At 36.6% G+C, this 17,042-nt stretch overlaps 1 protein-coding gene across 1 annotated transcript in view; it reads left to right on the top strand.

Annotated features, from left to right (window-relative positions):
* The window catches only part of SGCZ (sarcoglycan zeta), a 284,402-nt gene extending 270,108 nt beyond the window's left edge, over positions 1–14,294 (top strand). The window contains exon 8 of the mRNA XM_074155015.1: positions 14,112–14,294. Coding sequence (XP_074011116.1) covers positions 14,112–14,294 — 183 coding nt within the window. The remainder of the gene's footprint in view (positions 1–14,111) is intronic.
* The last annotated feature ends 2,748 nt before the right edge of the window (positions 14,295–17,042 follow it).

Here is a 17,042-nt window from a genome sequence, read left to right as displayed (position 1 = left end):
TTCATCTATATATGTTTCTATGTTTTAGAAATGTAGCTTCGTTATTTGGGGTTGGGCTAAATGATCTTTAAAGGTCCCTTCCAACCCAAACCATTCTGTGATTTATACTTATTACTTTATTTCTTTTCACATTAGCTAAGCTGCTAAGAGTTTCTGTTTGCTTTCAGCACCAGCTTTCTATCCTGGAACATCTTTATCATAGTTAGGAAAGAATGCAAAATAACTTTCTCACCTAACACCTCATAATAGCAGAGTCTTTCCTTTTCTTTCTGGTTAGTATAAGTCTGCTGTTAACTAGGACAGATGCCTCTCACTTATCTGCTCTAATACCTAGAAAACCTTTCAGCTAAAACATGACCTTTTTCCTGTCTGTTTTTTCTTTTGTCAAGGTTCATTTTTATCTTTAAAAATTACAAATTTTAACTCATACTTTCACACTGAATTAGAGTTGTTACACTGCAGAGCTCCTAATCTGACATCCATTGTAGATTTTACATCAAATCCTTCTGCAGTTACTATGGCTGTAATACTACCATTGCGTATCTCTTGCTGTTAGCAGATATTTTGAGAAAAACTGTGCAAGGTTTTTCAGCATTTGTTAATATATAAATAAAAAGCATTTTTCAAACATACAAGTACATACAGATAAGTGCGTGGTGTGGTATGTATTACAATTCACTTGTATTCTTTATTATCTAATACTAATCCATGATGCATATTGAAACTTATACTCATGGGGAGCTGCAGTTTAAGCGATGCTGTCCCACGTAGGAAAAAAAAAATTGAAAAGTCAGGTAACAAACAGCTATTTACTAATCATTATATAGTTAAACTACAAAAAGCTGGAGTCTCTTGTGGAAGCTCTTTTAAAAAGTGAGCATTCTGCTAGTTTGAATGCACTCAACTATCCTCTAATGAACAATCACAGGCAGATGAGTTCTTCCCCAACTGGATTCCCAGACAATCAGAGTTAATTGTGTTTTCCTGTCCCATACTTCTACTTTCTGTTTCTTTCTTCTTGCTGCTGTTGGCACATAAGTTGGAAGGACTCCCAGAATCTCTTGATCTTTTAGATTTTCAGGTTAGTAAAGTTTGCTATTCATTTATAAATTATAATATATCATTCATCTATTTGCTTATTTGTGTCTGACGTGCTTCTCCACAAACCAGGAACTTTGCAAAGAGAACAGACAAAACAACTTTTTCCTCAAGAAGCTGAGGTGTTGAAACAAGGGATATTAGAAAACATGTAGGTGTATTCTAACTATAAGTTTTAATACAAGGCATAGTTAATTACCTTGATGCATTTTCTATTCTCATGCAATAGTGTGCCCAACTTTTATTGATTGCAAGCTATCTCCACACTTCAAAAGCCAAGACAAAATGAAGTGATTAGCAGACAATTTAGGGTGTGCTCATGTACTGTGGGAAGTCTCCTCTGGAATCTCAAAAAGCAAGTGACTGGCCCTGTCAAACCTGTTAATTTTGAAACCCACAGGACCCTCTGAAGTCAGCATGGGTAAATGAATTCAACCTTGAATTTATTTGTGCTGCAGTGTGTTTAATTGGACTAGCTTAAGGCTAGACTCTTTCAAATATCCTACCTATCAAATTATTTTCTTCTAATTTTCTGCTACTGCAAACTTCCATTAAGATGACTGATCATGCTCCTTAGAACTCAGCTGTCAGTTCACAAATTATAACGTAATCATTAAAAAAAATAAAGTTTCTCTGCAGAATTTAATTACATAGTTATTAAGTATTTGAAAATTAGCCTACTTGTAGCCATGCAAATACCACAAACTACTTGTTGCTAAAATAGATTTGCAACTTTATGCAGCAAATTGTCAATATGGACCTCTGAGGCTTAATAGTCTCTTGGTGACATCCCTGATGTGAGCCTGCAGTAAACAGCACATCTCTCTAGAGAGTGTGTCAGGTCAGCAAATGGGTGTCTCTGTATCACTCAGTAGAGAGTCAGTTCCTACTATATAGTCTTTCTTTATTTGATACTAAACAGATGGATGAAGGAACTGTATACCCTAGGTGTGAAGTTACACAAGGCTTGGGGCACAGTAATTCTGGAGAGGAACAGTGTTTGGGGGCAGGATATGTATGGTCTTCTGTCCCTGACCATCAGACTTCCCAGGCACCAGTTAGAAACCTAAAATAGAGTCCTGTATCTTCTCGGGGAGGGGGGGGGTGGTGGATCGGGGGATGTCAAGGCTGGTTTGTATATGGTAGCATGAATTATTTCATTGGAGTAATAGTAGATCAACAAGAGGAACGTTCCCACTGAATTCAGGAATCATGGGATCAAGAACAGCACTTGTATTTTTGTGATGAAAGTCTGCCAGATTTACTTGTGAATTCTCAGCTTCTTTCCACTAAGTTATTCTTAAAATCTAGTCTTGAAATATTCTTGCTTATTTTATAAACAATCTGAGTAATCATGATCACGTTAAGTTCACTGTTTTAACTTCTTTTTGTAGCATTTAAATATTTAATCGTCTGAAACATTTTGAATTACGGGAGATAGTCCACTGACTAGATTTATCAGGAACTAAAAGCCTAGCATGAAATATCACACTTCGTTGGCTACTGTTGACTCTGCAATGTAATTTGACAGGAAAGACAGGTGAATGATCTCCTCTGAGATTTGTGCCACTACATGAGGCAGCCTAGCTGAAAAGAAATGTGCAAAGAAAAAAACCAAACAAACTTGCTTTAAGACTGCTAAAGCTGTGTGAAACTTGATGGGTCAGTTGAAAGTGATTAAATAGAAACAATTTGTTTCAGTTTATATCATCTCACTCTGTTGCTATTAATTTTAAATTTTAATGTAAGGAAAAAATAATTCAGCTGAAACATGTATTTTCAATGTTTTCTGAGGGAAATCTTGCATCTGTGAATAGAAATAGAAGTTAAAAGTGACAATTATGATTAGCTTTGTGCTTTCTACTAATCATTTCAATTTCTAAATTATATTTATTTTTTATTTTAAAAGTTCTAATGATAAAAATGTGGTTATAGGTTTAAGTATTTTTCTTTTAAGGATTACCTCACTTTTAAAAATATTTATTTATTTATTTTAAACTAGTTTGTTTTTTCCTTACAATGTTCACTCTTGTCATAGTTCTAAGATAAAATTTTGACTAATCTCTATTATATTGCCTGTAAATTCCCCAAAAGAAAGAAGTAAATTACTTTTTAGCTTTCCTCTCAGTAGACTGACTGTGTTGCTTCAGTCCTTCATTTTTTTCCTTAGCTTTTTTCCCCTTAGGTTGTGAGTATTTTTAATGGCTTTTCTGAGTTCTGTTCATTACCACAAAGGAAGTGATTATGAAAACCTGATTTAGGAGCTAGTTTTCCTTCACTAACTATAGAGTAAACATGGGCTTCTAAAGTATGTGCTTAAAATGCTTAAAGTTGATGCTGTCAGTGTTCCCTACATCCTCCCACCTCCAGGGAAATGTAGTCTGAAATGACCTCTTTATGGAAATTTGGAACGCAAGCAAACCTTATAGAAAAGATTTCTAGGAGTCTTCATAAAATCACCTGAAACATTTGAAGAACAAAACAAACAAACAAACAAAAACTATTACCTCCAGAGACATACAAGGGCAAAAAAAATACATTAAGACTTTTCAGCTACTGTATAGAAGTGAAATTACAGGAGCAAGACAATCTGATAGAGTTTGGATAGTTTCATTCTCCCTAGAGGATTTTGCAGCAGTGGAAATGCTGTAAATAATGATCTGGGCTTTATGGGAGCTTGATCTTTATGGGACGCTACTTGGGGAATTCATTACATATTTGATTATTTTTTCCTGCTGCTCAGGTTCCCTTTCTTCCTGGCCAAATAAGTTAACTTTTGTTATGGTGTTGAACCTCTTGTGAGGACTTTGTTAAGGGAGGGATTGTAGTTGCTTTTGCTTTCCAATTAGAGGGCATGTGTGAGTACACATGGAATCTGGCAAAGGTCCAGAACCAAATTCAATCCACTGATTTAACTTCATTTCCCAGTAAAAAATAAAATGTAGTTTACTGGCTTGAAAGTTATGAAGAATATCTCTTGATGATACGTTACTGAATTTTTTTTTCCCAGTGTATTTTGTCAGATTTTAAATGCCTAGATATGAAAGTGAAAATAAGTTAAAGTTGTTTTTCTTTTTTTTTTTAAATGAAGTTAAAGAAATTAGCTCCTATTAAGAATTTTTTATTTTTGTTAGTGTAAAAAAGACGGAATAGCAAATTTAGATGCTACAAACTCCACAAACATATGGTATCTTCAAATTTTTGAAAGATAAAAAGTTTTAAAAAAAATTACATTTGTAAGCATTTGTTTATATGGCTTTGTCTATGGTCATGTTATACTTGTTTTGAAATAAAAAAAGATTTTAAATAAAAATGTTAGAAACTGTTGAAAACTAATGGCTGTGACTCTCTTGGAATGGATCAGTGATAAGGGAGGTTTATGTCATGGTTTGGGGCAGATTAGCCGATGACAGATGCTCTCCTCTACTTCTTGCTCGAAGGAGAGGAAGAGCAGAGATAAAGAGATTTATGAGTTTAGAAGGCATTAAACTACTTTCATTAAAGTAGTAATAATAAAAAGGAAATAATGAAACAGATACAATATATACAAAACGATATCAAGATCCCAGGATGACATCACCAGCAGGCACTGCGTAAGTCCCAAACTGGGCTCAGTGATGGATGGGAACTGGATTCTGGATCTGGAGTCGGGGACACACAGACAGGGTCCTCCTCAGACATCGGCCATTGAAGAGAGAGAGCTAACCCTTTGATCCCTCAGCTTTTATACTGAGCGTGGGGCAGATGGGATGGAATATCCCTGTTAGTCAGTTTTGGATCACCTGTCCTGTCCATTCCTCCCTGCAGGTGGGACCCCTCTAGGCTTTTCCGTTTCTGACCCTCCAGCGGGGCAAATAAGGAAGTGAGCTGACCTTGGTTGTTATAGCAATAAGTATAAGCAAGAGGCTCTCTGCATACCATTCCTTGGCATTTGCTATAAACATAGGTCTTATCACTCTGAGAATGAACAGTTTTCTGCACAATATGCTATTAATTTCGGAGAGTTAGAAGAGACCCAGCTAAAAATAAAATTACTCAACAGAAAGCTGGTTCTGTTTTGCCTCAAAGCAGGACAGTTTATCCGAAAAAAAACCTTTTAGCATTTAAAAAAAGCCATGTATGTGTATGTTGGGTGGGTTTTTTCCTGCCTATCTATCTACATAAGTATCTATTTTGCCAGTCTTTCATCCTTCTAAGCCACCAATGACAATTCTTTTTTAATAACAATGATTTCCATGTACAGATATTTAACTAAAAGGGAGCTTTCAGTTATTGGAGATAAATGGATACATAGAAGACCAGATCTGGGTTTAAAATGAAAAACCTCAAACATTTCCTGAAGCTTTTTCTACCTGTTGAACCAAGTTCAAAAATAACTTCAAATTTGTAACAATTCATAAAATCTCCCTACTCTTACATAGCACTCCATACCTGATTCTGCCCTCGGCTGGAATCAGGTTAGGCAGTGTTTCTGTGATAAAACAAGTTCTACTTTGGGGGCAGATTTCAAGACACAGGTATTTTTCAGGCCTTTTGATTCAAAATTTAAGATGAGAAGAAGTAAACCTGATTTCACAGATTATTTCTCTGTAGCCTATGAGGTCAAAGAAATTGCAAAGCTTAAAAAAATAGGAAGGATTACACTGGGACTTCAATCCACAGTTCTTGTATTTTAGAGCACGAGTGACTCTTGTCCCAATCACGCTGCTTCTTTCAGAGTTGGCTTTCACTTCAGAAAAAAGGGAAAAAAAAAAAAAAAAAGAACAATAAGTAGTACATGACGTATGACCATCTCACAGATCTCTTCAGGGTAAAGTTATCTGCACAGTATAGACATATAAGGAGCTGAGATTTTTAGCTGCTGATTCTTGGAACTTTTCAATTTAAGACAGGGAGGGGAAAAAACACCACTACTCAACTGTATATGTGCCACCTGGGAATAACTGCAATATATAGCTATATTACCTTCTCCCTCAAAGGCAAAATCCATTTTGGCTTCATTTGCATTTTTATCCAAAGCCAGACCAAAAAAAAAATAATCCCAGGCTTGTCTCTAATAATGTACATTTATTTTAAAAAAGAAGTCACTCCTAGAATGCTTATCTAGGAGTAGAAAAATATTTATAGACGCAATCAATGTCAAAATCAGAATAGCATTAGTTTACCTGTTCAGAAAATCTTACCCTCTCTCTTTTTCTCTCTCACATGTACGATCTGGCAATATAATTTCTGCAAGCATTTCTATAAACTGCGTAATCTACATATAGATTTCCAGGCAAGCTCTTCATGTCCTATGCATTGCTAGAGCAGAACTTCTTTTTTTTTTTTTTTTTTTTTCAAAAAGAAAAGAAATAATAGGTAAATGGTAGCGCATGGGGAGAAAAGTAAAGCACAAAATAGATCTACAGCTTCTGTCTGGTATCAAACCGCACACGAACAATCTGCTAACAAGCTGGAAAATGAAGAAGAGGCCTAGAGGTCACATCCAAGTTCATCTTCTTACTCATTGGTGAATGGTCCTGTGGGAACCCACTGGATCTCGAAAGACAGCTAACGGTTCAGCTTAAAAATGAGTACAAATATGAAAGCTGGATAAAACCTTTAAGATTCTGCAGGAGATGCTGCAGCCGCACAGACATGATACAGGAAAAAAAGACAAGTCTTTGAGATTCCACATAAAAAGGAGATCTTTGACCACACACAACTGCAGAAATTCAAGGTGGTCACTAATTCTGCCTGTAACAATGACATTTTTTATCCAAAAGTAATATTATTTTTATATGATGCATTTTGTACAGTAACTTCTCCAGTGTGAGGCTGCATACTCTATGGGATAAATTATATAGATTTATAGACATTTTGTGATGAGTGAATTGAGGCAGGCATTTCTAAGACCTGAGTGGGGTGGGGAGGGAAGACATGCTTCAAACGGAGATTTTAAAAACTGTCTGTTTTAAAGAGCAGATGGATTCTAAAAAGCTGTGCCAGGAGGCAGCATCTTCTTGGGGAAAAATCTTTTGCACTTCACTTTCCATCCCCCTCTCCGTGAAAAATGGAGGATGGGTTGCAGAAGTTGTTGAAAACTGTGATAACATTTTTGAAAGGATTTTTAACTTAATTAGTCAATGAAATGTGAATACATCTGACAAATGGCAGAAGGTGATGCAGCTGTGACCAAACCCAGGACTATCTTGTGCAAGGTGCACCAGCAAGGACTAAAAGCACAGTATTCTGGGGCTAGAGCTCCGTCAATTATAATGTGTATTGCATTACAGCTAAGTCATGATCAAAGTTGATAGGCATCCCGGAGCAGCACTGAAATTCCATAATCCTTTATTTTAGTGAGTCAGTAGCGATGCAGTTTTCTGTTCTGGGACAACTAGTTGCAAATAGTACGTTTAGTCTTTCAAAGGGCACGGGTGGTACTCATTCTGAACACAGAATGGAATGCATCTTGTGGCTTCGCAATTTCTTGCCAATGTTAATGATACCACTTTTCAGGAAAGGGATCTGAAACAACCGATCTGGGTAAGAAATAAAGAAAAAAGTTAACCTTCTTAGAAAAGCTCAAGAAATGTGTGATGATCAGAATCAGTCAGAAGAATGAAATATTATTTTCAAGGCTGTAAGGTTTTCAGTAGTTCGGAAGTACTGCACTACAAATAGCAGCATGACCACAGAGCTGTTTGCTGCAGAGTGAAAGAATTTTCACTATATATTTGCATAAAATATTTTCAGAATCTGATATGACTTCTGCATATTGCTTTTGTATTGCAGTGATTTTTCTCCCTTCTGAAGTTCTTTTCCTTTTTCCTCCACAACATATAAACACAGCAAAATACAATGCACTGTTATTTACACAAAAACATTATTTAAGTATTGGTATGCTGTATATATTTAGAAATCAGATCTTTTTTGTATTCCTGGGATTCCTGTATCATTTTCTGGTCCACAGTAAAATAAATGTTGGTACTTTGGTTTGTTCTGCTATAGCTGATTTTTTTTTTCCAACAAGTGACCAAGGAGCTGGTGCCTCATCTACCTCAGGTGCGCTACAGTTACATCTCACATAGGTAACAGGGTCAGACACCTGCCCTGCAAGAAAGAAACCGTATTGCCTAAACAAGTCACACTGCTGATTGGGTAGATATAGTTTAGCTTGTCAGGAGAACTCCATTATACTAATGTGAATGTGCCATGACACAGGTTTTACTGTGATTTTTTTTAAGATGAGACATAAATGTACACTTTTTTGCTGATGTAGAAGTGTGATCTCACCTGCCTTAGTCATATTTTAACTTAAAATTTCTCTGGTGTGCTTCAGTTACTTATTTTTCATTCCTTCTGATGCTGTGTGGCCCTGTTTTAGTGCTACATAGTTCTCTTTTCTGTGACACTCATCACTATATCGTAAAGATGGGTAGGAAGATTATTGTATTTGGTCTGAAGATGTTCAAGATTCACTCTGAAGAAATCCAGCACCGAAACAAAACGAGTGGCCATTACTACTGTCCTCACAGCTGCTGTTTTTTGGAGGTACACTGTTTCTCTATTGCTTCCTGTAAAGTATACCTATAAATCTAAGCTTCATTGGTTGATGCCAGAGTACAGATTCACCTTGTTAATTTATGTGTTCTATTATAGTCATCTCTCTTATAACCTGCCTGATTAGGCCAGCTGTCTCTCACAGAAGTGAGGAAAAGTATCCTTCCCTCCTCAACCTGTGAGATTAGCAATGCCTAAAAAAAAAAAATTATCTGAGAAGGAAAGATGGAGAAAGTGTCATCAGTTTCTTTGATATTTTTTTTTTCTTTCCCAGAGCAGTGCTCTTTCCCCTTGAGGCAGCAGGGGTTGTCTATGAAGGAGAGAAAACACCAGGAAGAATCCCAGCAACAACGGTACGAGGTCTGAAAGATCTTCCCATCACTGACTAGAACAAGAAACTTCTCTCTTCCCACAAGTAACCAGAGAGAGATAAGGAGCCCAGATTTCGTTTGCCCTGTGGCTGGACTTCTGGAAAAGGCAAGCAGAGCGTTAGGAACTTTACTGCTCTCTAATTAAAATTGGTAGATAAGGAAATATAAAATACTGAATGCTTTTCTCTGTAGAGAGATGGTCTCTAAATAAGCATGGAGGGGTTTTTAAGTTTTCAACATCTTTTTTTTTTTTTTCTTTTTGTTGTTTGCTTGCCTTGGGATTTTTAATTTTTTTAAATTTTTTTAATTCCCCCCCCCTTACCAGGAGACTGATATTGCCTCCAAATACATTCTCCAGTGAATCAAACTGTAGTGCTGATTTTATATATCATGGAAAGTTATACACATGACTTATTCAACAGAGCCTAGTAAAACAAATTATGAGCCTTTCTTTTAGTGTCCGCAGACAGTGTTGAAAAATCCTGCTTAGACAATTGAAAATATATTTTGGAAGCAGTTACTCTAAATATTTTATTTAGTCTAAGTGATAAAAATCTCCATTTGGTGATTTTGGGTTTTTTTTGAAGGATATTAGGTGGCCTTTGATCCTCATACAGTAGACTTTAATCAGATTGAGACAAGATAGCTGTGATGGACAGAGTTATTCATTTAGTGCCGGGTTTGGAAAGCACAGTGATCTCTGCTCAGCATCTCAGGCTGCTGCAGGACAAGGCTCTCATAGGGCTGGGACGTGCAGCTCAGCCGTTCCAGAGAACACCTACAACCTGTACTGCAGACTGACTTTTATTAAACTTCAATTTAGTGCCCTAATCAAAATGCTTGTTCCTTGACATCTTCATATGATAGCTTTATCTTTTTGTGTTAGTTTTTACAATAAATCTGTTATTTGTTAAGACAGCTGGACTTGGTAGCATTATAAAGAAAACACATACTGTAAAGTCAGGGCAGGAATGGCAACCACAGCAATACCAATAGTACTAGTTTCCCTACAGTTTTCCAGTTTCTGAAAGTTAAGAATTAATCTCAACTTCAGCTACAATAACAGAGATTCAGGACATTTCTTTCTCTATGAAGTGATTAGAAGGTTAGTGGCTTCTTGATATCCATCAAACAGGAGAAACATATCATCTCAATGCCATTTGCAGCAGACAAAAAAAAAAATCAGATTGAACTTAACGATGCTATTTAAATGAAAAATTTAATTAACATTATTTTTAGTGGTCACTAAGAGCATCTAACTCTGTTTTAGACACTGGTTTGATTTTTAATCATTGTTGCTTGTCTGACAAACCCTTATGTTGGTTAGAGCTTTGAAGAGACTGCACCATCTTCTTTAAAACCAATCATCACATGAAAAACTTTCTGGTTTTCCAAGCTAGGCTTTACTAGAAAAGAAACAAAAATAAAATGGCTCTGAAAACAGAGAAGAAAAAACAGATCTGTTAAAAGACAGTGCAATTTCTAGATGGTTTGTAAACAAGCTTTCCCTCTGCCCAGTGTGCCCTGGAGGTTTCAGTGCATTCCAGGATACAAGCTCCTGTTTCGTTCCCTCTGAGTCCTCAGGAAAATTTCCTCACTGCTGTTGCTGGGTGAGGGATCCGTTCTCTGCCACAGGCAAGCTGCCTGCTCACTCACAGTCACCTCGTACTCATCCCTCCACCTCTGACCAGCTTTTAAAAAAAGGCTTTCTAAAACCTTCAGGCACAGACTCTTCTTTTCCTGCCTCGTTGCAATGAAGCCTGCAAGCAGAAAACTTTCTCCTCCACTGATCAGAAACACCCTTTTTAAACTGACCATGACTTTTAGCCATATATAATAAACCATGAACAAACCAAGCAATAGTGGCATCCCAGATCCAGTAAAGTTCTAATGTGGGACCTCAGCTTACTGAACTATATCACTGTTGGTTGTGGATGCCTGTCTGCCTTTTTCTTTTGGATGCACTGGATATCATTGCTAAACTGTTGCAACCACAGTGAGAAAATCATTTATGGGTAAATCTCACGTACAAATAATTGTGTCACTTCAAACGGTGTTCTGTATCTCTGCTTCTTCTGATTATCACATTCCTAAACTTCAGCTTCTTTAAAGACATTTTACAGGGTTGACAGAATTAGAGGTTTGTGTTTTAGTTACAAAATAGAACTAAATTAGCTCTAGACACAATTAAGAACTACAACATATACAATTACATAAACGTTGTATAAGAAGGTATCTACAGAAGTTTTCCTATAGGATTTTGATATTACCACTTCCAACTGATTACAGCAGAGTATTTTGTAAAATTCTTTTTTTTTTTTCATTCTGAAAATAAAATCAACTTTGTACTTACTCTCTGCTTTTCTTACTAAACTGGCCCTGTATAACTTCCACAATATTGATCAGGAGATCACATAAGTGGAGGTCCTTTCTGTTGACATTTAACTACATGAGGAGAAACATGAGAGATAATATTACATTATCACAAGTTAAAAGTCTCCTATTGGCAATGTTTGCCCCTAGAATGTGGATTACGTGCACATTGAAATCCTTTAGATTTATAAGACCTTAAATTGCTACAACTGTTTCCATGACCTGTGAGTTCGTGGGCACACAGAAATGAAATAATTGTTGACTGTTTTTGGTATTTAAATGGGAGACATCCATGGAAAAGTTCTGTTAAAGTGTTAGAGCATCTTTCAGCAGAATGATGAGTCACATGAGTTTATTGTGATGAAGCTACCAACAGGTAAATATAGATCATAATGTTATGAATGCTGTTTCCTATGGAAGAACTTTCATTTTCTTAAAATAACTATCAAATCAATTGAACAATTTTAACTGATGAAGACAAAGAAACCTCTAGCCCCACTTTGACATACAGAAAGTCTATACTTTTCATATGCCACAGAGCCGAGGAGTAGGGCTCAATGAAATCACATGGTTATTATATACATTAACCCTGAGACTGCAGATGAGATCTCAGCTGATATCCCGTAGCTTTTGTAACTCGTATGAATAGATGCAGTCTCTGAACGCCTCATGATACCAGCTATGCACAGGGTTATTTTTATAGCCAATACCTTAATGTGCATGTAGACAACAGTTAGAAGAGCCATATGCTTCAGAGCATTTGTTATATGTATTTCCATTCATGTAAGGGGAAAAGGTTGACAAGAAAATGGCTGTTGCACTGGACACAGTAACCATGTCTATATGGGCTGGTGCATGCCAGGAACATTTTACTAGGCCACAGGCAAACTGGCACTGTTTTGTCACATCCATCCTAATCAACTCTCTCACCTTCCAAAATTGATTGTTGAGAAGGATCACCCTGGTCCATGCTGATGAGTAATTCTGGCAAACTGGAACAATGGACGAGGTGACAGCTGAGGTACACAACAACTTTTTTGCCTCAGTCTTCACTGGTAATCTCTTTCCTCACACCTCTTGAGTGGATGAACCACAAGGCAGGGACTGGGGGAGCAAAGTTCCTCCCACTGTAAGAGAAGATCAGGTTCATGACTGCCTGAGGAACATGAACATAAAGAAGTTTCTGGGACCTGATGAGATGCATCCCAGAGTCCTGAGGGAATTGACTGATGTAGTTGCAAAGCCACTCTCCATCATATTTGAAAAGTCAAGGCAGCCAGGTGAAGTCCCTGGGGACTGGAAAAAGGGAAACATTGCACCCATTTTTAAAAAGGGTAGAAAGGAGGACTCTGGGAACTACCAACCTGTCAGCCTCACCTCTGTGCCTGGGAAGATCATGGAACAGATGCTTCTAGAAGCTATGCTAAGGCACATGGAGGACAGGGAGGTGATTCTAGACAGTCAACATGGCTGCCCCAACAGGAAGCCCTGCCTGACCAACCTATGATAGAGTGACTGAATTAACTGCAATGTATTATTCAATGGTTTGCACTTCAGTCTGTTAAAGAAATAAATTTGAATATGGATAATACTATGAAAAAGCTATCAGACAACAAAAATATGTAGTTTTCTTTTACATGACTGCTCAATTTTTTTTTCTGAAAAATGTTGAGTGTGTTTTCTCCAGATATATGACTTAAGAAATATATAAATCAAAGATGTAAACATAAATTAGCATATGCTCACCCATCAGTGCATTCCAGTAATTACATGAAGGATTTTTTTATTCGATCATATTTTTCAGGCAAGCTTCCAAAAGCAGAACATTGATAATAATGTCATTTGAAGTCAGGGTTACCTTTGTGGATCCCAGTGATATGCATTTTTGAGTAGCTAATAATTCATCACTGTCGTTTCATAACTAAAATTCAGAATGGTATCTGACCTTCTGCTCTATGACTTAGTGTCATTACAGGCACACTAGCTTTATTTGGCCAGGGCATAGTCGTGTGCATTTAGCAGCTTGTCAGTGGAAGCCAGACAATGAAAGGATTAAATGTCAGACTTCTGAGAAGTACAAGAAAGGCTTTCTTGCTGCAGGTCAGAGACTAGAATAAGGTGTCATTCAGACTGAAAGCTTCTTACAAAGTAAAAAAAAAAAATAAAAAAAAAAATACATTTTATACTGTGGGTTGTAAGGAAAGAAAGGGTTCACACAGCTTAGATGTGGTTTACAATGAGTCTGAACAAACTTTATAAAGGAATGAGAATATTCATCAGAAAGCCCTTTTTATAAATCACAGGTATTTAAAAAATGCAGAAGCTGAAGAATTTGGGGTGAGGTCAGCCTGATCAATGCAAGGTGAAAAAGAAAAAGGTAGTCTCATATTTTCAAAGACAAACTTTGTATATTTGACTTGCAAACACTGAGAAGAAAAAGAAAAAAAAGCCTGTCAGTATATTATATTCTGCTAAAGTTTGATATTGAAGCACAGCACAGAGTTGAATTGAATTGCTCATATGGCACAAGTTGCAATTGAGTTGGAAAGCTGATCTGTTATTTTGTGATGAAGCTGCCGGGAAATGGTTTTGCTTATAATGTGTCACCGACCAACTGAGGTAGGCATGCAAAAGGATGAGTCAGGACATAAGGAGGTAGGAGGCATAAACAGCAATCTATCAACATATGCAAAAAAAAAAAAAAAGGTTTATGGTTTCCCAAAGCTCAGATGCATTGAGGATGCCTGGGACAAATTCATTACTGGAGAAAGCAAAAATAGTTCTGAAATCAGTGAAGGTGCACCTGCTTATGCAGCAAAATCCAGTAGCCCAACAGCTTCAGTGCCTGAGACCAGAGTCCCACGTCCACCATTAACAGCAGCAGTTCCTGCTTTTGTGCACTCCTGACTCCTTAAATTAGCTACAGCTGGCCTAGCTTGGGGCCCAATAGCTTCCAATTTTCAGGAAATAGCTGACACATTTAGTCTCTTTTTGTAAATCAAGCTGGCAAAGGGAACAATTGCTTGTCCTTTTTCTCTATCAGATGTGAGGGTCCTTACCAGCAAAAGCTGGCAAAAAGGGAGGGGAAAAATTAAGCAGAGGTTTTCTCGTATTTAGGAGATACTAGTCCTTTCTTGCTGTGCTCATCCTTAATTTTGCTGAGTTACAACCTCACTGCAACTATCTGCTTCTGTCCTGCAAGAGGTAAGTGAAACATAAAAGTTAATTTTGTTTTTTCTGTGAAGGAAGCTTTACAAAACTGGAACCTTACAAAGGTTATACAGCAAACGAACACCTTTATGTAAAGCCTTTGACTGAAATCTGGTATGATTTGCAAGGCCAATTTGAACAAAAATTTGAAAGATTGTGAGGAAAGGTTAAATGGTTTGGTAAAAGCAAACTGAGTTTAACCTAGGTACCTTGAATTTCAATTTAAAGCCATATCCACTAGTCTACGCAACTTTTCAATTAACATCTATATCACTTGCTTTGATTAAGTGAACTGAAAGGCTTATTGTACAGGAAAGCTTTAGTAATCTAATTTGTTGACTAGGCTGGAAAGTAAAGATATAGTACTTCTGCTAAATTAGTCTCTCTGATTAGTAAGTCACATGCAAAGTTAATATTGCAATAATAAATTAGTCGTGGTGATATGGCAAGTGTTAGTATACATTTGATAAAACTGTAAGCAAGTGATGGTGTACCTGGTAAAATAATATATTACTTGGAGGTTGTGAGGAATATTTAAAGCGTGCTTTAAACTTTAAAATACATTAGCAGCTATTAGCTTTTGGCACTTTCTCTTAATTATGGTTTGCTGGTACCGGGCCATCCTTCTAGCCAGATTTTGTGGACAAAATTGCAAGTGTGAAGCCAGTTAACAAATGCCTGGCAGGAAGAGTAATTCTTGTTCATCTAAAACCAGGTAAATGTGAGATTAAATAACTTTAATCTGCGTCTGACATAGAACTAAGAAACTACTGGTTTTCTTGGGAGATCAAAATATTCATCATTAATAGTTTACCATTGTGTGATTTTGGCTATAACTGTACTCTGAGTGTTTCTTACTTCTAGGCAGATGGGGTCATTGATTTATAGAAAAATAGTAAACAAATGTTGTTTTCAAATGTATTAGTTGGGTCCTACTGGATGAGGATAAGTGATCTAACCACAGGAGGCCTCAACTCTAGCCATCTAGACCCCTAATTTCACACTGGGCCCCACAAAACTAGGAGCCTGCAACTCAATTTTTGTGTTTTTTGTTAACATCACATTGATACAATTTTAATAACTATAGTAAATGAACAAGCAGCTGAAGACAAGCAAGAGACCTTGTAATTTTCCATTTGTCATCAAACTTCATCGGTTCTTCCCTGAAGAAGGATTGTGTGAAGAGATATATGCTTGCTCTGAGAAGCAGCATAAACCTTTTTTTTAAACTGGTACCATCTTAAAGTTACCAAAAAATAGAAACCAGTTTTGTTCTCTGCTAAATTTCCAGGAAAGTATTGCTTTGTAAAGTAAATCTGCATCACTCCTGATTCCCTATTTTCTTGCAAAACCAGTTAGTTTCTGTATTATTAGGGTTACTTTTTCATTAGAGACTCTTAGCTGAAAAATAAACCATTGTGTGTCTTCAAAGCTAAAATGTATCTTGTGGATTTGTTGGTTTTCTATGAAAATGTTCCCTGTAATACTTACCCCTGTTAGATGGAGTAATACACTGGTGGTACACAAATTACTGCAAATCTTGTCCCCGCTTAATGAGGTTTTTTTGTCTGAATGCCAAATATTTCATGTGTCCACGTGTTTTATTAAAATCAGAGCCAAGGAGGTTTATAACATTTAGACAGACATTTCTGTGTTAGTGATTTTTCCTTAGGTCTCGTTATCATCTTGCATTGGGAAAAAGCATTCTGAAAAATTGAAAATTACTGTATTTTCTCAGCGGCCAAAACTTACTATCTACTGGGAAAAACTTGTCAGGAAAAGTTTGGGTCCTGGAGAAAGGAAGGAGAAAAGATAGGTGCATAGCAATTGTGTACCTTAACTGGAAATAGTCTCACATCTCTTTTTAAAATGTGTCTCAAATAAATATATTTGTTGTAGTATGTGACAAGAGAAAGGTTCCAAAAGTCCATTATGTTTATCTATAATTCAAGTGCGTGATTCCTCAAAGATGTGAAGATTTGCATAAGACATTATAAATGAATATTTTATGTGAGGTTGTGTTGTAAGATCATCCTGTCCGTATTTGAAATGTACACATTAGAGAAGATTGTGGGTATACTCGTAGTGCATTGGCAGAAATACTTCATAAACAATGTACTTTCCCACTCAGATGCACAAAAGATTAATGGGGAAAGAAGGACAAATATAGTAACTCATATAAACCCTCTCATGTTGTGAATTTCAGTAACTGTTAATGTCGTCTTAAGCTTTGAGTATCCCCATGTCAAAATGAGTTCAATTTCCGAAACACTTACCATTAAACATCTCAGCTAAACAGGAGTTCCATGAATTGCTCATAAAATGCTTCACTTATTTAACTCAGATTAGTACATTAAATCTTTATCTACAGTATCATAATGACTTTCATTCCTGATAAAGCTACATAAGCACTGTAGTATGAGGTTAAAAACTTGGTAGTTGTTT

The sequence above is a fragment of the Numenius arquata genome, chromosome 10, assembly GCF_964106895.1.
Source record: "Numenius arquata chromosome 10, bNumArq3.hap1.1, whole genome shotgun sequence".
In the NCBI taxonomy this organism is placed as follows: domain Eukaryota; kingdom Metazoa; phylum Chordata; class Aves; order Charadriiformes; family Scolopacidae; genus Numenius; species Numenius arquata.
Note: the sequence above shows the minus strand (reverse complement) of the source record. Positions and strands in the feature narration are given on the sequence as shown.